This window comes from Rana temporaria, chromosome 8 (assembly GCF_905171775.1).
Source record: "Rana temporaria chromosome 8, aRanTem1.1, whole genome shotgun sequence".
NCBI classification, from domain to species: Eukaryota; Metazoa; Chordata; class Amphibia; order Anura; family Ranidae; genus Rana; species Rana temporaria.
Window position 1 is genome coordinate 111,005,755 of NC_053496.1, and position 23,839 is coordinate 111,029,593.

Consider the following 23,839-nt stretch of genomic DNA (forward strand, 5'->3'; position numbering starts at 1 on the left):
AAATTCCCTGTCAGAAGACCAATTCCCTGCTATTCCCAGCACTATGTTTAGCGCTGAAACACCTGTAAAGTGCCTCAGTGTGAAAGTAGCCTAAAGGTGTGGGGGGAATAAGTGCTGAGAGAAGTGTGGGTGTCAATTTGTGCAGAGGGAACAGTGAAGCAGTTTAGCAGAGAGGAGAGCTGGGGGGGGGGGGGGGTGTGTGTAGAGAGGAGAACTGGGACAGTGTGGATGGAGGGGGGGGTTGTATTTGTGCAAAGAGGGAGAGGAGAAATTGCAAGGGGAGCTTTGTGCAGAGGGGATAGCTGCAGAAGGCTGGTTGTGCAAAGTGTGAGCTGTGGAGGGTGGGGCAGGTTTTGCAGAGGTGAGACATGGGGGAAGCTGGGGTTGCAGAGCTGAAACATGGGGGGTGGCAAACGTGAGAGCTGTGGATTAGGGTTAGCTTTAGATGGGGGTGCAGAGATAATATGGATGGGGTGAAGAGGTAAATTGGACTGGACTGGGGGGTGTAAGCTGTGGTTCTAGTGGTGCAGAAGTGAGATGATGTTGGGGGGGGGGGGGGGGGGGGATGGGCAAAGATGAACTGTGGAAGAGGGGACACAGAGGAAGGATACCTGAGGGAAGGGGGATTTCTGCTTGGGGAAGACCAGGGATGGGGGACAGTAAAGCATACAGAGTTCAGTGAGCAAGAATGTTACATATTAAAGGCCTCAGAATGGTACTACTGCATGTTGCATTCTGTACAATGGGTTTTGCGTTGCATACTCCTGAGCCCTGCATTCTGTATGCTGGTCTGCATATTACATACGCTTTACCTCTGCACTCTGATACCCTCTGTTACATATTCCTGACCCCTGCACTCTGTACACAGGGCTATATACTGCATATGGATATGTGGGGGGAAAAATTGCGCTAACTAGAAAAATTAGTGATAAGAGGTATGACCCAAAAAGCAGCCAGCACACAAACAAACAAAGTCCAGGCAAATAAATACAAAAAAGTGCAGCGCTAAAAAACATTAATGTGAAAAAAATGTTATATAAACAAACAATTGAGGAAACACTTGTGTAGTGAATGGTAAATGGGAAGTTAGCTCATGAGAGCCAAAGTATATGTGTCTAGCGATCAAGCTAGTGGAAAACACTGGATAAATGCAAAAAAGCAATCAGAGTTCAATGAGCTGTAGGGAGAGTTCATGAAACTGCTTCCAGCTGGAAAGGTGAATGCACTTCACAGATGATGTAAATTCAAACAAACAGTGGTAATGGCTTGTCTGTAGCAATCTCCACGTTGGTATAGGAAATAAAAAGGGTACTCTTACCAGCTGTGGTGGACTTGCGTGCTAATACTAGCGCCAAGTCAGGTAAAGCGTGGTGGTCACAGCGGACCCTGGGTTTTGTGCAGATGGATGGCTCTGTTGGATGGTTCAGATGGTCGCTCCACTCAGGATATTGGAACCGATCTGGTCAGACGCTCTCTCCAAGGCAGAAACCCCAATGGGTGAGGCCAAATGATGGAAAAGGCCACACTCGTGGAACACAGCATATGTGAGAAACAAATGAAAAAATGCTCCAATGGTGCAGGTCAAACAAGTAAAAACCGTGAAGGCTTTATTTTGTTAAAAAATGTAGCAGTAAAATCACGTGAAATTAGGATCATAAAAAGCAGTATGGGGTACTGAGTACCCCATACTGCTTTTTATGATCCTAATTTCACGTGATTTTACTGCTACATTTTTTAACAAAATAAAGCCTTCACGGTTTTTACTTGTTTGACCTGCACCATTGGAGCATTTTTTCATTTGTTTCTCACATATGCTGTGTTCCACGAGTGTGGCCTTTTCCATCATTTGGCCTCACCCATTGGGGTTTCTGCCTTGGAGAGAGCGTCTGACCAGATCGGTTCCAATATCCTGAGTGGAGCGACCATCTGAACCATCCAACAGAGCCATCCATCTGCACAAAACCCAGGGTCCGCTGTGACCACCACGCTTTACCTGACTTGGCGCTAGTATTAGCACGCAAGTCCACCACAGCTGGTAAGAGTACCCTTTTTATTTCCTATACCAACGTGGAGATTGCTACAGACAAGCCATTACCACTGTTTGTTTGAATTTACATCATCTGTGAAGTGCATTCACCTTTCCAGCTGGAAGCAGTTTCATGAACTCTCCCTACAGCTCATTGAACTCTGATTGCTTTTTTGCATTTATCCAGTGTTTTCCACTAGCTTGATCGCTAGACACATATACTTTGGCTCTCATGAGCTAACTTCCCATTTACCATTCACTACACAAGTGTTTCCTCAATTGTTTGTTTATATAACATTTTTTTCACATTAATGTTTTTTAGCGCTGCACTTTTTTGTATTTATATACTGCATATACCTGAGCACAAGGGCTGCTTTGCATTGATTGTAAGTACTATCCCTTTTGATTTATTTTTATTTTTTCTGTGGCTTGTGTGATACGCACTTCTTACCACTGCACAATACACATTTATAAACCATGTGTATTGTGTGATAGGCAGTTCTAAGCCTTAACTTGTTACAGTTATTTGGTGCCGCATTACTTCTCTCCTTTAAAGAAGGTGTGGCTGGGGGTGGAGTTTGGGCAGGGAGTTGGGTTGGGGGGGTGAGTTCCTGCACCTATATACACACTTACGTATTTTCATCCCGCTGTACTTTTCTGTCTGGGTGACAACTGGTGTTTCAGGACAAAGTAGGGAAAATTTCTCCAAAGGGTCACAGAAAGGGGAAAAAAAGTGTCAACTGTTCATCATACCTTTTGAATACAATTGAGAACATTGGCTGCAGTTAGACTTTAAGATAATTTGTCACTTTTGCCCAATCATGGCAATGAGACAGGTTCTCATATAAGGTCACCCCTCACTCATTGATACTTTCCTGCCCTGCATGCCTCGCTATGCTCAGTTCCATCATCTGAAATACTTGGTTCTTCCAGGCATGAGAGAGAATATTACCTGCTTCTCTTTCTTCCAGGATCCAGTGCTCAGGGTATAGCAGTCAGTTGGCAGGCCCAAACACGGTCATGTGAGGGAGCAAAGTGGGCTTTTATTGCTCTGTAAGCTCTGAAATAGGGTAGCTTGGAGCTTACACAGGGTGAGCCACAGCTATGACAGAGGAGCAAAGCTTTAGAATTGTGCAATGGAGAATGAGTATCAGTGAGCTGGGGGCTTGGCATTCACAAGAACCTGTTACTTTTCTCACCTACTAATTCTTTGAATTCTTTTACATGTACGTGGCTGTTGGAATCTTGGTGACTATCTGTCTGAATTTACAGTCATTATGTATTATACAAAAATATGAACAAGCATGAATTACAATTGGTATAAGGCACGCAGATATGTGTGTGTACTGTATTTATATTACACACGGGGTATTTGATTTTTTTTTTACACACGGTTAAACCCTTCCCTGGCAGAAAGATTTCCTAACTTTGGGAAATGATGCTGGGTTCTAAATAAAGCATTTCTATTATTACAGCAGCAACAAGTCCCTCCACTTAATTTCCATTATTAATGTAGGCTTGGCATTAATTGGTCTAATGTATATGCCATAATTAGTAGTCAGAATTCCATACATATTTCGTCCTTCAACAACATATGAAGTATTATTGATGCACTTGCAATGGTTGACTAGATCCATTTGGATACAATTATCATCAGTGTTCTTTTTATATTTTGTGTTGACCTTTTGCAGCTATCCAAGCTGTGTTATTTTTGCTATTGATTTCAGTGCAAAGAGACAGAAGAGATGGAATCTTCTCCAATGGCGTCTGTATTTCATGTTGACAAAATAAAAAACTTTGCTATCCTATTGATTGTGCCATAGATGTCTTTTTAAATAAGTATTTCTACCACTCTGGCTAAGTGCTCTAATCCTATTGTGTTGTGACGTTTTAATTATTGTTGTCCTCATAGATAAAGCACCCTCACATCATTGTTAGTTGTGTCATTTCTTCCTTTTTATCTCTCTACCCACAACATATGTTCTGTTTTATTTTCCCATAGAATATTATTCAAAGCATTTTAAAATTAACGTGCATGATTTAGTGTCAACAATATCTCATTTAGGTGTGCAACATAATGGGTGTATATAGTCATTGTTATAATCTGTTTTTTCAAAGTACAGTAGATCCCCAGCCAAATAGTTTTTTTACTAGTTTTAAACAGAGCAGAAAAACATGAGAATATCTTGTTAGTAGGGCTGTTACTGATCAAAATTTTTGTGTTCGATTAATCGATTTCTTTTTTTAATCGACTAATTTCGATTAATTATAACGCACATACAGATCCAACTACTTTTAGCTGATCTTTTTGCAGGCTGATTCCCAGTGCAGCTTCCAACCACTGGAAAAATGGATAGCAGTATACAAAAAACGCACAAAGGCAGCGCTCGATGGGAATAGCATTAAAACTTTTATAGTCTTCAAGTAGGTAACAAAATAAATATTGCACTGGAGATCAAATCGATGTAGCTACATAAACTGTAAAAATGGTGTGAGTAATACCAAATGGTAGCAAAAGCAGTCATGAAAACATGTAGCTAAGTATGATACTGGTATAAAAATGTGTACAACGATACCACTGCTGAATCCAGATGAGGAGAGGTTAACATCAGTCCGTCGGCATTTAGATGTCCCATGAAGGGAACTATCACAACTAACAGTGGATGGTTGTAGAATCCCAGGTTGATAGAGGGAAGTGTAACAGCCCTTGCATGTGGCAGATAGTAAGGTCCCACCGGCATGCAGATATGAAGGCACAGCAAAGGAGCCCTTCAGATGGACACGGCAAGCCCCGCCGGTGTCCGTGACGTCACCAGATCTCCGATGGAACTCCCTGAAGGCCTGAAAGCCGGCGGAGAATTTTGATCGATCAAAAAAAAATTAAAGATAAATCGATGAATTAGTAGTTAATTTCCACAGCCCTACTTGTTAGGGGTTTTTTTTCTGTCTGTGTGTCTATTAAAAAGAAAAAGACCCATTCTCACTCTGTCATAGTGGCTATTGCCACAAAGTGAAAACCAGAGGAAATCTTAACTTTTACAGTTGTCAATCTATGTCTTCCAATGTGGACACCTACTCTGAAGTAGTGAAATGTTCCTCTAATTTTGGGTGATTTTTTAGAACACAGCATTTTTCCATTCAGATAGTGCCTGTAGCTGGCGTTGTTTTTGACTGTGCCTTACACTTTTGTAGCTGAGCAGTAGTTTGTAGAAATGCAGACAACTGAGCTGTGGGTAGGGTGGGGTGTGGGATGGCAAAATGCTGACAGATTTCCACGCTAAACCACAGCTCACTGGAAGGCTGCTTTTTATAACTCAATACATGTTTTTTTTATTAAAAGTTTGTAATTCTACAAGAATTGCATACAAAAACATTATGAAATTGCACGAAGTGCAGAAGGAAGGGTTATAACGCCCCTACACCGGTAACAAAAATACACAAACAAATGATTAGTCAATAGGCAGAGGAGTTGCGTATAAAAGGACGGCCGGCAAATCTGGGAGCGATTTAAGATTTAGCACAATCTAAAGGAGGGCCCTGAAAAGCATATTCCTTCAGAGTATGTCAATGCTTGACCTATCTTGGTGAGAGGACCGCAAAAGAACGGATGCCAGTACGGTTTCCCTCCAGGGCAATCGAAAATTAAGCTCAAAAACATGAGCAGCCCAAAATAAAATGACAAAACAAAACGTGAGGAAAAAAAATGGAGGTGGTGGGGGTGTAAAAGGTACTGGAAAGAAAAGGGGGGGGGGAGGATGGAAGAGAAGCTAGACTGTTTCTTACATTTAGGCTGGCCTTGACCTCCTGTTAATTCAGTATGGGTGATTTCCAGTAATGAACAATAATTTGCTTAGTGGCAATAATGAGTAATTTTGTTTTGCTTGTTTTTTTTACGCGCCACCTGTATAGTTTATGTAGTAAGACACTCAAATCCATAGCTTGCAAGCCCTTGGTCAGGTCCACCATATATGTAAAAAACGGGAGTCGGAAGGCTGCTTTTTAAGTGTGAACAGGGCACACTGAAAACACCTTTGTCTGTTTTTTAAGCTGCTTTTTTTTTGCACACCACCACCACACACACATGGTATGCACAGGGCATATAGAAAACAGTGCCCTGTTTACAACATACATGTGTAGTGGTGTTGCAGTAAGGAAAGCAGCTCAACGGACATGGTGTGAACAAACCTTAAAGTGGCCTAGATGTAAAAATTAGTTGAAATCTATATTTCTGTATTACAGGGGATCATCTTGCTTGGAGTCTCCATCTGATCAAAAAGATGGCTATGGAAGTCCCTATTGTAGTCCGCTGTCACCAAGGTCTCCTCAGGCAATTGGCTTACAAGAAAACACTGTCATGCTGGATGAAATGACTCTCCGACACATGGTCCAAGACTGCACCACTGTAAAGACGCAGCTTTTAAAGCTAAAGCGGTTTCTGCAACAAGTAGGTTGTTCATTGAGCACTGTGTGAGATGTCATTAGAAACTTCTAAGGGCTAATGTCTTGCTAGAGATCCCATCACTGGTGACCACTCGCCAGCAACAAGATCACTGCACAGACCAAGGTATATACTTGGTTCCAGGCACTGCTCCCTCATGGGATGAATGAGAAATACCGCAGAATGTCGCACACAAGTGACAATGTACTCATCCTTACAGTGGAAAAAATAAATCTCATAAAGCATCTATTCCTATTCTATACCCAATTAATAAGGTACACACATTTGAGATATAGATAGATAGATAGATAGATAGATAGATAGATATACAAAACATTAAAGTGCACAGTGCTTTTATATCAACAACAATAAATTCAAACAAAAATGTCTTGTGAAAAATAAAGTCCATAATAATATATTCCAAAAGATGCATAATCACATCTATTGATAAACGGACAGTTCCACCCAAAACAGTGTGTGATCCTCCACCAGCCTTACCAAACTGACTCGCCAGATCCAAACTATAAACCAGCAGTTGTAACTTGCACCCTTTTGCAATCCGTACTCAAATCAGAGGTATTCGTTTAGCAAGTACACCAGGTCATCTCCATTGAATCATACCGTTATATATATGCACACGCACACATGCAGGAAGAGAAATGCTCCAATAGTGTGATACCGCTTGTAAAACAATTTAAAACATTTAAAATTTGCACTCACATTTTTCAAGTGTCAGACCATGTTCTATGAAATCATGGGGAATGTAGTCACTATTTACCCCTTGGAAACATAAATCTCTTAATTAGATCGCCCGAGTGCAGTAAACTATAAATATGGAGCAATAATTAACCAAAAAAGTAAGGGTTTTAGTGTTTTTTATTTGTAAGCGTTTTTGTTGTGCATGTGGAACAAAAGCTAAAAAGGTAAAAAATGAGAAGTTCTCAGTGAGAGAGGTGTCTGCCTATAGAAAGATACTCATTAAGATCATGTCTGACAAGTAGGAGTTAGGATACATCTACATTATTTCCTTGACATGGGGGCCACATCGCACTAGCAATCAATTTTAATTAACAGGATTATTGTATTAAAAATTGTGGCAAAAACAAATCTCATAAAGCATCTATTCTAAAACCAATTAATAATGCACATACATTTGATATATATATATATATATATATATATATATATATATATATATATATATATATATATATATACAAAACATTAAAGTGCACAGTGCTTATAAATCAACATATAAATTCAAACAAAATTGTCTTGTGAAAAATAAAGTCCATAGGAATATATTCCAAAAAATATAATATAAGATGCATAAGTGTAATCAAAAAATGTGAAACTGTTTAACCAATGTGAAGCCTGTTTTTCAGACTCGGTGTTTACAAGTTTAAAACCCCCAAAGAACCCCCAGACATAATTTTTTTTCTAACACACCAGAGAATAAAATGGCGTTCATTGCAATACTTTTTGTCACACCGTATTTGCGCCGCGGTCTTACAAGCGCACTTTTTAAAAAAAAAAATTGTAAACACTGAGTCTGAAAAACAGGCTTCACATTGGTTAAACAGTTTCACATTTTTTGATTACACTTATTTTTATTTATTTATTACTATTTGTTTGGGAAGCACGCATATACCACCGGTCGGTGGTGCCAAAGCGCTTTGTGACAAAATAGCCTGGATGAGAAATCAGCGAGTAGATGAACGAAGAAAAATTGGCCTAGGATTGAAATGCTTGGCAGAATAGCCAGGTCTTCAGCTTCTTCCCGAACGTATATAGGCTTCGGGAGATGCGAATGTTAAGCGGGATTTGGCTCCAGAGAGTCGCCCCCGCGGAGCCAATCTGTTTTCCTCCTGTAGAAATTAGCCTGTCAGTATTACCAATGAGTAGAGCTTTGTTGGCTGAGCGAAGACAGCGTCTAGGTATATAGTGTGGAGTCAGATCTGATAGGAACCGTGGACCCAGCTGGTGGTAGCCCCTGTAGATCAGACAGAGGATTTTCAAATCGGCACGTTTTGTAACAGGGAGCCAGTGAAGTTCTTTGAGCACAGGGCTGATATGGTCTTCCTTTTGGAGATTGTAGATAAGCCTGGCTGCTTGATTCTGCACCAGCTGCAGTTTCTTAGACCATTTCATTGGAATGCCTAGTAGGACTCCATTTGAAAAGTCATGCATCTTATATTTTTTGGAATATATTCTTATGGACTAATATATATATATATATATATATATATATATATATATATATATATATATATATATATATATATATATATATATATATATATATATATATAATCAAATGTGTGTGAATTATTAATTGGTTATAGAATAGATGCTTTATGAGATTTGTTTTTGCCACAATTTTTAATACAATAATCCTGTTAGTTAAAATTGATTGCTAGTGCGATGTGGCCCCCATGTAAAGGAAATAATGTAGATGTATCCTAACTCCTACTTGTCAGACATGATCTTAATGAGTATCTTTCTATAGGCAGACACCTCTCTCACTGAGAACTTCTAATTTTTTACCTTTTTAGCTTTTGTTCCACATGCACAACAAAAACGCTTACAAATAAAAAACACTAAAACCGCTTACTTTTTTGGTTAATTATTGCTCCATATTTATAGTTTACTGCACTCGGGCGATCTAATTAAGCGATTTATGTTTCCAAGGGGTAAATAGTGACTACATTCCCCATGATTTCATATAACATGGTATTTTGTTTATTTTATTTGCACTGTTACATTTTCAGGACAAGCTACCTTCTAATGTCAAGCAGTACAGCTACAATCACCTTAACCATGGGAAAGTACTGACATGCTGTGCTACAGAGAACAGCCATTATCTTAGTTGCCAATTAGTGGCTGTGGGTGGGTAATGACTAGGTGCTGTGGAATCATGACCACACACACAGAACAAAGCATCACCAGTGACCTTCCCCAGACTACATAGAGGAGGAAACACGACCAGGAGACATTATTACCTTGCAATGTACTGTATAGGGCTTATCCATCCCCTCACAATACGCTCTGTTGGCCAGTAAAGCTGCCATCATATAAGTGGATAAATCGCATTCATGTATTTATCCATGAACATTTTTGATAAGTGACAAGTATAATTAAATTCTGATGCAGTACATTGACCTGGATATATTGTCTGACTGATACATTTCATATCTCTTTGCAGGTAAAGCAGTGTATGTAGCTGTGTTGGCATTAAACGCATGAAAAGATAGAAAAGCTGTGCTACAATACAGTGACTAAATTCATAAAAACCAACAATAATTGAGTAATAGAAATTAGCCAATCCCACAATCCCATCGCTTGTGTGAATAAAAAGTGATTAAATAGAACAAACCATACAAGCAAAAGTTCTTAGGAAAAAAGTCCAATAGGATCCTAAATGTGAAATAAATCACACACTTGAGGGTGCCAGCAGATATATTGAATTCACCACAGAACACTCATGATCCACCACCATAAGGATTTTAGGCTTACCAGAGGCAAGCTGATAAACCACCTGTATAATGCAAGCTGCAGATGTCGGTCACACTCCTCCGGCTCAGACAAGTACTAAGGACTGGATGCACTTCTAGTACTCAAGGAATCACCACCGTGTAACCAAAAATGTTGGAAACTCACGTAGCGTAATACAGTTATGACACAAATATTTATTAAAAAAGTTTTCAAATGTGCACTTACAATTTCGAGAATAGAAAAGGAAGCATTCATAAAATACAAAGGGCGTTCGTTGTAGAAAAGCCAGCCGTCATACGAGCGCCCATCCACTTGCGATGACGTCAGCGTGTCAACCTCCTGACGCATGTTTCGTCTCACATAGACGTCGTCACTGGGGAACGCATGTTCTAACAGTCTTAGTTCTGACATGTGATGTTCATTCTGTGTCTCATAATAAAACTGTAATCTGTAGAATGTTTTATGTGCTATGTAGCAATTAAACAAGTGATCATTTGCTTATTTTTTTTAATAGGAGGATGATTCAGAGTCACCAGTGCAAGATGTACAGCTATGCATCCCAACTACGATTGAGCAAACGGAGGCAGAGACACATTTAAAGGTAGATTGTTCTAGCTGGTTTACAAGTTCCAGTGAATATTTGCTTCTTATATATTTTAGATACACAATAAACACCATCTTTTACCATCTCTCCCCTCAGAAGGGGCCCTGCATGGTCTGCAGTGGAAGTCTACAGCAGCATGCAAGCCTGCAATTTTTTGACAGTCTGTATTGGGATTAAAAGGGTTGTAAAGTCAGAAGGGTTTTTATCTTCATGCATTCTATACATAAAGATAAAAAGCCTTCTGTGTGCAGCAGCCGTCCCTGCACCCCCTAATACTTACCTGATCCCCATCTTTGTCCAGCGATGTCCACGGGTGTCTTGGCCATCCGAGACTCTCCCTCCTGATTGTCTGAGACATAGTAGATGCGCCATTGGCTCCTGCGGATGTCAATCAAAGTCAGCCAGCCAATTGGGACACTGAGGGGGCGGGGCTCGGCCGCAGCTCTGTGTTTGATTGTGAGCTGTGACTCAGCTTGGGTGCCCCTATAGCAAGCTGCTTGCTGTGGGGGTACTCAACAGGAGGGAGGGTCCAGGAGCCGAGAAGAGGAGGATCTGGGCTGCTCTGTGCAAAGCCACTGCAACAGAGCAGGTAATTCTAACATTTATTTATTTTTTGGAAAAAAAAAAAAAAAAACGAGACTTTACAATCACTTTAGGTAGACATGTAGACGCAGCCTGAGTGATTTTACTCCACTTGCAATGACAAGTGTTCACAGCCATTTTTTTTTTTTACCTATAGCCTTGGGTATAGTGCCTCATCTGGTCTATAATTATTTCTAGAGGAGTGGCATAGCTTGTTATAAAGGTACCACAACATGTTTAATTACCGTATTTATCTTCGTATAGCGCGCCCCGGCATATAGCGCACACCCCCAACCTGGAAGGGAAATTTCCTGAAAAAAAGAAAATACTTAGTTTGAATGCCCCTCATCGGTGTCTTGCCGGGCGTCCATCGGTGGTGTCCTCTCCGCTTCTCCCGCGCTGTTTTTGAGCCAATACCCCCGCTTCCCGTGCTGTGTTTGAACGCCACCGCCAACATATACCGAGAGCAGTACACTCGGGTACGCACGGCTCCTCTCACATAAAGGTTAGGAGGCGACACAGGGCGTGCCTGCGAGGGGAGCCGAGCCTGGCCGAGTGCACCCGAGTGTGCTGCGCTCGGTATATGTCGGCGGCGTTCAAACACAGCGATGGGATTGGCGTATATCGCGCACCCACGATTTTCCCCTTATTTTAAGGGGAAAAAAGTGCGCGGTATACGCCGATAAATACGGTACCTGTAAGACATTCTGTGCTGAGGTTGAGCTTGGCAAAAGGAAAGATTGTGCTTTTGCACTTCTTAGACCCCTTTCACACTGACACATTTTTCAGGCGGTTCAGCGCTAAAAATAGAGCTGCTATACGCCTGAAAAAAATCGTGCCCTGCAGGCTTCATTGTGAAAGCCCGAAGGCTTTCACACTGAAGCGGTGCGCTAGCAGGACCGCTCCAAAAGTCCTGCTAGCCGCATCTTTGCAGCGGGGTGTTTACCGCTCCTATACCGCTCCTTCCCATTGAAATCAATGGGAAACCGCGGTAATACCGCCTGCAATGCGCCTCTGTAGAGGCGCATTGCGGGCGGTATTAACCCTTTTTCGGCCGCTAGCGGGGGTTAAAACCGCACTGCTAGCGACCGAATATTGCGGTAAATACGACGGTATATCGGCGCTAAAAATTGCGCCGCTATACCGTCGCCACACCTCCACTGCCCCATGTGAAAGGGGCCTTACTATTTTTCAGTTGGAACTACCGGCAATAGCAGCTGTTTCTATCCCCCCCCCCTTCTTCATTGGGTTCTCATTGCCCTTCACAATGTAGAAAGAGAACATTTTTCCTTTTTGTTATAAAAGATTTTATTGCTCTGTTAGTGCAACTTGTTGGTCCCCTAATCACAAAGTTGTGAAACACCCACCGCTGCATTCAGCTGTGGAGTCTGAAGCAGAGGTGCCTAACATTTTGTCAATCTGTTAGAAATCCTTCAGAGGACTTGTTTTTGAATGCAGAGTCCTCCCTTCCCTAGAAAAGGAGGAGAACCCCAATAGCTAAATTCCAGTCAGCAGTTGTTTCACCCATACAGAGGCAAAACATTTACTTTATAATGGTGGCCATAGGCGTGCACAAGGGGTGTGCCTGGGCACACCCTAATCCTGGAGTTGGCAACCCATCAATTGTGGTAAGGTGACAGGGTTGAACTGGATGGACTTGTGTCTTTTTTTCAACCTGACTATGTAACTATGTAAGCCGCGATCCTTACTTGCCGACCCCCAGAACCTGGAGAGGATAGGTGGCTGGAGTCGAAATGAATGGACCAATCTGTATGTTCTTCTGCAGCAGCTGAAAGTAGGCTTCTCCTCCTCTTCCTCTCGCTGATATTCATCTGCCACAGGAGGAAAATATAGGAGATTGGTACCAATGTGTGCCACCCCTCTTGTCCCAGTTCCTTTCTTTCTGCTGCCCAGGTCCCCCCGTGTGCTCACCTACTCCCCCCATTGTTTTAGGATGACGAGTGGGGAAGAGGCCGGTTAATATGTCACAAAGGCATATTGTATGTGCTGGAGCTTTGAGGTGCACACCCTAATACAATAGGCTGCGCACACCTATGATGGTGGCTGTGCGTTCCCTTTAAAATGAAAGGATCCTACCTTTTTCTTCTCCTAACAGTGTCTGGCCTCTGTTCTCATAGACCCTAATATTCTGATCAGATTTTGTTTTCTCTTCCCACTCTGTAGCATTTCCCAGCTGACTGGCCCAAATCCTTAAAGACTAGGTTCACCCTGAAAAACAAATAATGCACTCGTTTTTGCAGAGAAAACAATATGCAGTAATATATATATATATATATATATATATATATATATATATATATATATATATATATATATATATATATATATATATATACACACATACACACACACACACACACACACACACACACACACACACCTCAAAATTTCAAGTCCTGAGCCACTAGCCAGGCCTTAAGAGTTACTCGCCACCAGTTGCCCCACCCAACACCTCCCCTGCCCCGCCCCTAAACACGCCATCTCATGATATTACACTGTTAAATATTTTAAGCAGAATTAAGTTCCAAAAATAAATATGAACAACTTTAACAATAGTAACATAAAGCATATCAGTACCCATCTGTGCAGCCTCAGTGTGCCCATGAACGCAGCCTTACTGTGCCCCATCACTTGCAGCCTTACTGTGCCCCATCACTTGCAGCCTTACAGTGCCCCATCAATTGCCGCCTTACAGTGCCCCATCAATTGCCGCCTTACAGTGCCCCATCAATTGCCGCCTTACAGTGCCCCATCAATTGCCGCATTACTGTGCCCCATCAATTGCCGCATTACTGTGCCCCATCAATTGCCGCATTACTGTGCCCCATCAATTGCCGCATTACGGTGCCCCATCAATTGCAACATTACGCATTACCATGATTCCCCCATCACCATACGTCACAGTTGGGACGAGGCTTTGATGTTGGTGTGCTGTGGCCATTGGAAGTAGAAAAGGTCCTGATGTCACTGGGAAAAACAATGTCCCATCGTTGGTGATGGTAGGAGGAATTGTACCCCATTGTTGGTGTCAGTGGGCCTCATTGTTGGTATCCGTAGATGAAATAGTACCCCAAGGGCCGGATAAAAGAAAGCAAAGGGCTGCATCTGGCCCCAAGGCCACAGTTTGGAGACATCTGAACTAGAGGGAAGATTCAAGGGCAATGGCTTGCTGTCGGCTGACTGGGTCACATGAGTAGATTGATAAATGTACTCTTGTAACACAAACAAGAATTCTAGCCAGAAAATGTTTAATTATTCTCCTCCTTTAATTATTATGTGCTTTAACCTGCAGTTGTTGGTGCCAGGGTCGTTTTAATGCTCAGCACATGGCATAATAATAACCAAGCATTTCCTTTGTAAAAAAAATAATTTTATCTTTTATGTGATCCTCCAAAACCCTTGATTTAAAAAAAGCAAGGTTCTCCATATCTATGCTATTTTTGTGTTCATAGGTATGCAAAATGGTATGTGGGTAAGCAAATGAGATGGTACACGTTTGGCTGGGAAGAAACTATTTCATGTGGCATGTGTAAAACCGTCACTATTACATATATAGCTCTTGCTGTTCAAGCAAGTCGACTTGTAATGGCCAACTTTCTTATTTATACAATTTTTCAAATATGCATATTTTATAAAAAAAAATTAAACAGATCTTATATATGATTTGAAGTAAATGCACATAATCCCAACACTAAGTACATTTCTGTCGTTCAAAAAGGAGATTTTTGTTTAATGATTTTTTTTATTGGACAAGGCTGTATTTTTAATTATGTTTTCGTTGTATACAATTGATTCTACGTAATCTGAGCAATTAAATGTGTTCTCACTAGGAAAAGCTTAGAAACGTTGTGTATTGTTTTAAAGATTGTATTCCTATTGTTTCCTTGTTGGCTCAGACTGAAGACCTGCTGACTGAGATCCAGCAGCTAAAAGAGGATTCTAGAAAAAAGGATGAGATGATAAAACAATTACAGGAACAACTGGTGAGCAGCCATGTCACGGTTCAATCATTTATGGTTACATTGTGTGTTTTATCTTTGCTTTTCTCCAGCCTAATTGCATGATCTATTTTAAGGCTGATCTTTAGGTAAAACTACCAAATCATATAGGTATGTGTTTACTGAAAATCAGTTGTGAATGTGCTGCAGTGACCAAGTGCTAATAAGGAAAAAGAGAGTGACTGTGAAATGAGCTCATTAGTCTGCTGCTTTCCTTTCACTGTCCTGTTACAGTGTGGGGACATGAGCAAGACCTAGTTGCATTACTTTACTGCAGTAGCGAAAAACACAGCTAGCCATAGATGGAACGTCTTCTTTTTTTTTATTTTTCATCAGTCTCCGGGTGAGTAGAGGAATTCTCCTTGCTGTGCTATTGTATTCGAACAGTGGAACTCCTTTCAACTGGCCATAGATGAATCAAAATTTGGCTCGGTCTTTGCTTAACCTGCAGATTTTTGATCCATCTATGTCGGGGCTTGACAAATCCCGGGCGCCAGGTCGACATGGCGACTAGAAATAGGGTCCTGGCGACTTGGCTTGGAAGGGGGCGCCATCTGGTGGTGAGCCGTTGGTATTACAAGTTATTACCACCAGATGTGTAAGCTGGCGCCATCTGGTGGTCGCCGTTGGTATTACAAGTTAAGCATTACAAGTTAAACAGCAATTCTAATGTAATTTTTCACTATTTTCACTGCCATCTTCTTCCCTCTAATTAGAACCCCCAAACATTATATATATTTTTTTATCCTAACACCCTAGAGAATAAAATGCCGATCGTTGCAATACTTTCTGTCATGCCGTATTTGCGCAGCGGTCTTGCAAGCGCACTTTTTTGGGGAAAAAATTACACTTTTTTTAATTAAAAAATAAGACAACAGTAAAATTATCCCCATTTTTTGTAATATTATGAAAGATAATGTTACGCCGAGTAAATTGATACCCAACATGTCACGCTTTAAAATTACATCCGCTCGTGGAATGGCGTCAAACTTTTACCCTTTAAAATCTCCATAGGCGACGTTTAAAAAACTCTACAGGTTGCATTTTTTGAGTTACAGAGGAGGTCTAGGGCTAGAATTATTGCTCTCGCTCTACCAATCGCGGCGATACCTTACATGTGTGGTTTGAACACCGTTTACATATGCGGTCGCTGCTCACGTATGTGTTCGCTTCTGTGCGCAAGCTCGTCAGGACGGGGTGCGTTTTCTGGCTCCTAACTTTTTTAGCTGGCTCCTAGATTCCAAGCAAATTTGTCAACCCCTGATCTATGTCCAGCTTCAGGTCTCCAGTCTGGCTGTGCAGTCTTGGTCCGCTTTGCAAATATTGGGAATGAGTGTACAGAAATACAAATTCTTTGGCAGTAAATCCGCTCTTATTATGTATTTGTATATTCAGGCTACGATACGTTCACCTTTCTGAACATGTTATATGTTACACCTGTATTTAGGGTATGATGTGTGACACATATAACATGTTCAGCAAGCATGCCCTCTCCCCTCGTTTCCCCCTCTGATAGCGGGCAGGGGATCCTCTCCCCGCACCCGCTGTCACAATTTTGAAAACATAATGGCCGTACAGGGCTCAGCCCACATGGCCATATCATTTATTCAGTTTCATGTGAATGTATAGACTAGAATTACCATCATTTATTGCTGCTGATGGCTTGTAATTCTCAATGAACTGTAAGGGCACTGGTGAGTGTTCTCGTAGTTCATTGATGATCCTGCTTTCAAGTAACTTCCTGCCTGTTTCGGAGGTCCGGGCAGACAGCTGTTCTGTTTTAATCTCATGCTGTCTGTCATTTTAACCTATTTTGACTTTCAGCATTTGAAATCTGTGTGCTTCAAATGTGGTCATGCTCAACAAGTGGTTAAATCGCAAACTAGATGAATTTTAACAACTTCCCGCCTGCCATATGGTAGAATAACGGCCGAAAATTTGTTGTATTATCCAGACTGGGAGCTGTATGACGTCCAGCAGGATAAGCCGCTAGCGCATGCCCGCGGGGGATCGGTGGTGTGACTCACCGCATCTTTGAGCTAGATAAAGAGCCTACGACATTGGCTCTTTACCATGTAATCAGCTATGTCCAGCTGATCACATGGTAACCAGGAAGTGCCGTTTATTGGCTTTTCCTCTACTTGCACTGACAAAGTGCAGGTAGAGGAGAGCCGGTCACCGGCTCTCCTGACAGGGGGGTTTGTGCTGATAATCAGCGCATTGATTATCAGTACAGACCCATCGAGGTTGCCCACCAGGGATGCCATTAAGTGCCCATTAGGGGTGCCCATCAGTGCTGCATATAAGTGCCTCAAAATCTGTGCAGCCTCATCGGTGCTCATAAGTGAATGAGAAAACATGCTTATTTACAAAGTTTTATAACAAAGAAAAACTAGGAAAAACTTTTTTTGTGTGTGTTTTTTGTTTCTTTTCTGTCTTTTTTTTTTTGTAGCACTGGCTGGGGGGTGTTGGTGGTAAAGCTTTTAGCAGGCCAAAAAAGGGTAAAAAGCGCTGCCCGAAAGATGCTTTTTTTTAATGTCCTGCAAGCGCACCCTAACGAGTGTGGAAGCACTCAAGCTCTCATACTGGGGCTGCAGGGGAGGCGTTTTTCAGGTGCTATTTTTAGCCCAGAAGAGCCTGAAATATGCCACAGTGTGAAAGGGATCTTAGATTTTGGTAAAGTTGAGTGGTGATGGGTTAGAACCACTGTCGGGTTGTTTTTGTGGTCTGTGTCGTCTTAAGGAAGATTCGTTTCTCTGATTGTCTTGATCACCAGCGTCACCAGGAATGAAAGTGAGAGTAAATTCAAAATCTTCCAATGGGAAAACCAGTTTTTGTGTTAAAAAAACAACAACAAAAAAATACTTTTATGCCGCTTCCCTGTGAAATAATTAAGACAATTACTGCAGCTACCCACACCCTTTGGCAATCTCAATTGTACACACAAAAATTAATACAAATCAATTTTTCTTGTTTGTAATACAAAACTGTCCATGTAAAACATTCATTTGTGCCTTTTTTTTTTAACACTCTATTGTGAATACGTGCTCTTACAATGCATTATCACAATAGAGTGTTATTGAAAGACTGTGTTTTACATTTTCATATTTTGAAAAATAATGGCGTAGTAATAGCGCTACACCTTTTTCATGTGTATTAACCCTTTCACGCCGAGTGAACGCATATGTGTCCTCGGCTTTCGGGGGTTATACCGGGATGATGCCTGCAGCTGCAGGCATCATTCCGGTACCGTTGTTTAGAGCCGGCGATTGGCTATCCAGATATAACAACCGATGCGGCTCAAAGCCACTCGGTTGTTATGCCGGAGGAGCGGGAGGGGACCCGATCCTCCATCCGGCGCCTTCTGTGTCCAGGCGGAGACTGACACTAAGCCGTAAACGGCTTTGATTCAGTCTCCGCATTGAAAAAGTATTCAGATCGCCGAAAACGGCGATTCTGAATACTGTGTACTTTTTTAAATCCGGCGCCATTGGCAGCCGAGAAACCCGGAAGTGACGTCATGACGTCGCTTCCGGGTTTCTCGGCTGCCAATGGCGCCGGATTTAAAAAAGTACGCAGTATTCAGAATCGCTATTTTCGGCGATCTGAATACTTTGAAGTGTAAAGGAGGGATCGGGGGGTCTTTTAGACCCCCGATCCCTCCATAAAGAGTACCTGTCACAAGGGATGTTTACATTCCTTGTGACAGCAATAAAAGTGATCAAAATGTGAAAAAAATACACAATTTAATATTATTAAAAAAAAAAAAAAAATTTAAAGCGCCCCTCTTCCCGCGAGCTTGCGCAACAAAGAAAAGCGTCGCCTATGGAGATTTTTAGGTACTGTCGCCATTCCACGAGTGGGTGCAATTATAAAGCGTGACATGCTTGGTATCTATTTACTCGGCATAACATCATATTTCACATTATGCAAAAAAATCGGGTTAACTTTACTTTTTCATTTTTTTTTTATTCATGAAAGTAAATTTTCCCCCAAAATGTTGCGTTTAAAACACCACCGCACAAATGCCATGTGACATAAAATATTGCAACAATCGCCATTTTATTCTCTAGATTCTCTGCTAAAAAAAATATTTTTATGGTTTTATGCAAGTCAATCTATGGATCAACTTGGGTACAACCAGCCTGCCTGAAGTGAGTTTGAATCTCGGCCAGTCCCTACTTTACTGGCTGAGATTTGATCCATCTATGGCTGGCTTTACTATGTAGCTAGCAGTGTGACCACACTATACACTATCGAAATGCTGCATCCTCTTGGGTCACCTGCTTGCTTTTTGGACTATAAATGATCATCCTCACACTGTCTTGTCTTCCATGTGTTGGCAAAACCTCCCTCCTGTTCTCACTATCTGAAATAAAGTTGGATTGGCAGCATTGTGTAATGAGATGGAACCTGATATGATCACAGTGCTTGGCCTTCCACTTTGGTTTGTGCTGTGCAGTGGATTGTGGCAAAGTGATATGCGGATAGATTTCAGATACTTGAACTATTTTAGAATGCTTTTATAGTGAATGCCTAAATGTCGTATAGATTTCTATTTTTTTTTTTTTTCGTGACACATTTTGATTTTTGGCACCCTGTGTAAATGTTGCAGAAAATAGGATGTAAATGCCAGAAAGAAATCCAAGAGCCCAAGGTGGAGGCGTCAAAGCAGCACGAGAAGTTTACGCAGACCAGCTGGAAAAGGAGTTCAGTGAGTAGTGTGTGTGAGAAATGCTTGGAAATATGCTACTATATCAAGTCAGTTTGAAGGTCATAATCCTACCAACGCTAAAAACACAGATTTTTATTAATCATTGTTCCTTACAATTCATTTTATAGCCAATACTTACTATTTCTGCATCAGCTTTCTAAGACAATGGGTATGCCAGAACCCTCCCTAGAAATTTCTTCAGTAGACGCCCTTGTGTCAGTATCAATAAAATATAAAATCATTAAAAAGTTTAAAAATAAAGGGGATTACATTTATTTCCCTATTATTATTATTATTATTATTATTATTATTATTATTATTATTATTATTATAATAATAATAATAATAATAATAATAATAATAATAATTATTATTATTATTATTATTATTATTCTTAAATAAGTATTTTGCCTAACAAATGGAGTCCCTCATCTTGCAAGACCTGTTCTGTAGGTGATAGTTTATACCAGAAGTTCTTCTTGTATCTGTTGGAGGAATTTAAGAGACCCATCCATGTTATTACAAAAAGGCAATTGAAGCAGTGTTAATATTAATCTCTACCTCCTGGTTGCCCTTTAACTGGGTGCTAATGCTTTGAGGTGGAGCAGGCGGACTATAAAGCGCCCAATAGCAATCTGTTACCAGACGTTGTCGGTGCGTTTACGGAACCTCCGAGCCCCATGGACACATATGTACGGCCACCGTGCTGCCAAACTTATGCATTGAGTAGTTGGCAAGAGGTTAAAGAAAATGTGTATATTTAGTGCTTGTTATTATATTTTGAAATCAAAGTTTTATCTATAGCCAAGGGTAATTCTTCCTGCATTGCAGTGCTACACAGACTGCTTTACCGCTCCTTTTAATGGTGTACAAAGAGCAAATTTTGCATGGTTTTATCAAAATTCAACCTGGATGGGCCTGTTGGCACACTCCCACCTGATATCCTTTAGCCCAGGTTCACACTGGGTACAATTTCCTTTGATTTGAGATGCGATTTCACATGTGAAATCGCATCTCAAATCGGCGGCATTTGCCGCCAATTGTCGCCAATGACACTATCCTAATCGGTGCGACGCCGCATCTGCGGCGCTGCACCAATTTCAAAAAGTAGTTCCTGTCCTACTTTTTGCAATTTCGGGCCGCGATTTACATAGACATCTATGCAGAAACCTGCACAGATGTCTCTTAAATTGCGGCCGAAATCGGGGCTCCCAGCGGGAGTGAAGTCGTGCGAGTTCAGCTGAACTTGCACGGCTTCACTCCCGCAGCCCAGTGTGAACCAGGGCTAAATCTGGAAATTGAAGAAGCTGGGCAGAATGTTGTCGTCCAAACAATGGCTGCATTCAAGCACATACAGCCACAGTTTAGGTACTCTGACATCTGCGGGTTGTCTGAATACAATAACCGGCAGAAGAGATTCTGTATAGCATGGATAGGGAATTCTGCTTGCATGGCTAAACATCTTTGTGTATTGCCAGCTTAAATCTGTGGGTCAATTGCACTTGTGTGGCTTATCTGGACAATTTTTATTAGATGGATAGATAGTATAATTATACTAAGCCACTGCAAACGTATTCTAGTGTCTAATTAGACAGTCTTTATATTTAAAATAAAAACATAAAAGTGAACGCTGCTTTAAAATTAATTAAAAAATTCCTGAAAGTAAACACTGCAAAAAAGAAAAAATCAACTCTGAACTAATTGCCACTATGTTATACATTCCTTTCATGATTCTGAAAGAAATTGTGTATTTCTTATAACCAAAACACCTTTTTATCAATTCTTCAAACGAAGGGGTAGGCAACCAGTAGCCCTCCAACTACATTTCCCATGATGCACTGCAAGGCTGGCAGTTACAATTACTCCCAGAGGCATGATGGGACTTGTAGTTCTGCAACAGCTGGAGGACCCCAGGTTGCCTACCCCTGTTCTAGCTTGTGTTGAAACCAAGCAGTGTTTAACATGCTGCAACTGTAGAGTCCTTCCTAACTGCAGAGTCCCTCTTGCCAGTTCTATTTAATAACATTTACCATGTGTTATACCATTTGTGTTTTTGCAGACCATATTCATTAACCAGTCATTCTTTATTTCCACATAACATGCATAAACTACTGGATCAAGCAGCTCATACGCTTTCATCTTTTGCTGGCTGAATAAGCTCCTTAATTCCGCTTAAAATATCTTTATTTTTATTATTTTTTTGGCAACATAGTGAAACTTTTGAATAATGGCAAACCTGTGTGCTTGGCTAAGCTACAGGATAGTAATGCAGACACCTCCATGTGCCTTCTTGTATGCTTAGTTTATTTTCTAAGCACCCCAGGACGCCCTATACTCAGGGGAACTGTAATATGCGGATAGCAACCAGAGTTCAGATAGTTGCACTGTGACTTATCTCCCTCTTTACCTGCCTATTGGCCAGAGAGGCCACCCATCACACTTTAAAGCCAACTGGTAAGAATTTTAGGGCACAGTGGGATCACCACAAGAGCTTTTTGGATATTTTGCATTATTGTCCCAGGTGATTAATGTCCTAGTTCATTTTAAAGTAAACATGCATACAGGGACCTGAATATGGCCAACAGGTACACTTTAGGTTCAATTGCTACCTGTACAGCCTACAGCAATTGCACATAAAGTATTTGATAAAGACATCCAGTTTGGAATGGGTTAAGCCGACTATAGACGGCTGGAATCTTGGCTGGTTCAGCAGGAACCGGCTGAGATTCGAACCATGTATGAGAAGGCTGAATGTATCCAAATTGATCGATCTGCCGGATTTTACATGCGATTATTGCTAGTGGCTGTTATAGTGGCTAGCAATAATCGCTGTGTTCTCCCCGGCGTAGGCTGCTTCCTTTGCCCATCTTCTGGTAGAACACAATGGCTCCACGGGAGGGATTTCCCTGTCAACACTGTTTGTGTTGGTGGGGGAATCAACCCGTGGTTGCAGGAAAGAATTTCACTCAGTCTATTGCCGGCCTTGGGTAGTGAGACAAGTGAGCAACTGAGTGTGGTAAAGTTAACTTTGTTTACCCTGATTGCTGTAGTGTTTTGAGGTTTATCATTGGCTGCATATGTATATTTGAAAAGGTTTTTATGGTTGGTTTCCAACACAGACAGACATTGGCTGCATATGATAATGTAAAACTTTACAGGTTTACAATTTTTTTGGTATTGTAAACTGGATTGTGCAAAGTGCAGCAAAACATAGCAACTAATCATGATTCGTGTTAGTTGTTCTGATGGGTTTGAGGAGAGTTAGAGCTGAGCGTTGTTCTAAGGCTGGACATAGACAACTCAAATTTCTGCCGTTTAGGGTCAAAATCTCCTGATTACTTCATCTCCTGTAAAGGTACAGGAGCACATCAAACACCCAGCATGTAGCACAATGGCTGCAAAGGTGTTGGTGCGCTGCTGGACCAATACAAGCACCACAGGTGAAACATAAACATGTCCACCGCCCCCATCTATAGCTGGCCATAGCAGTAAGTAGCATTGGAAGGCTAAAGCAGATAACAACAAAACCTGCATAGAATGCATTGAGGTGAAAAAACATGAGGGTGTACAACCCCTTTTAAGATTATTATCCTATTGACTCTTAGGCCTTCTTGCACATGATACTCCTGTGTGAGCATCTACCTTTTCAGACTTTTTTTTTTTCTATGTATTTTTCTATTTTATTTTTACTGAAGATTGCACAGCGCGTGTTGACGTGCCTGTGTGCGTGTCTACATTATAATTAATGGATTAATGGGCTGTATTTTAGCTCATAAAAAAAAAAAAAGCTGTCCTGGGCTTTTTCAAGCTGCAGTGTGCAAGAGGCATTATGTTCAGGTATCCCATTCAGCATCCCAGGAGCACAAACCAAACCCATTACTGATAGAGTAATATTATACTGTATGTGTTGACCTATTAAATTCAAGGGGTTCACTGAAAATGCTCAGAACATTTATAATAC

The 23,839-nt window shown here is 41.2% G+C and overlaps 1 protein-coding gene across 4 annotated transcripts in view; it reads left to right on the top strand.

Annotated features, from left to right (window-relative positions):
- The window catches only part of CCSER2 (coiled-coil serine rich protein 2), a 158,389-nt gene that overhangs the window by 99,585 nt on the left and 34,965 nt on the right, over window positions 1-23,839 (top strand). For all 4 annotated transcript variants that reach the window (XM_040320511.1, XM_040320509.1, XM_040320507.1 and 1 more), the window contains exons 7-10: window positions 6,266-6,470; window positions 10,474-10,560; window positions 15,063-15,149; window positions 19,780-19,878. In XM_040320511.1, coding sequence (XP_040176445.1) covers window positions 6,266-6,470; window positions 10,474-10,560; window positions 15,063-15,149; window positions 19,780-19,878 — 478 coding nt within the window. The remainder of the gene's footprint in view (window positions 1-6,265; window positions 6,471-10,473; window positions 10,561-15,062; window positions 15,150-19,779; window positions 19,879-23,839) is intronic.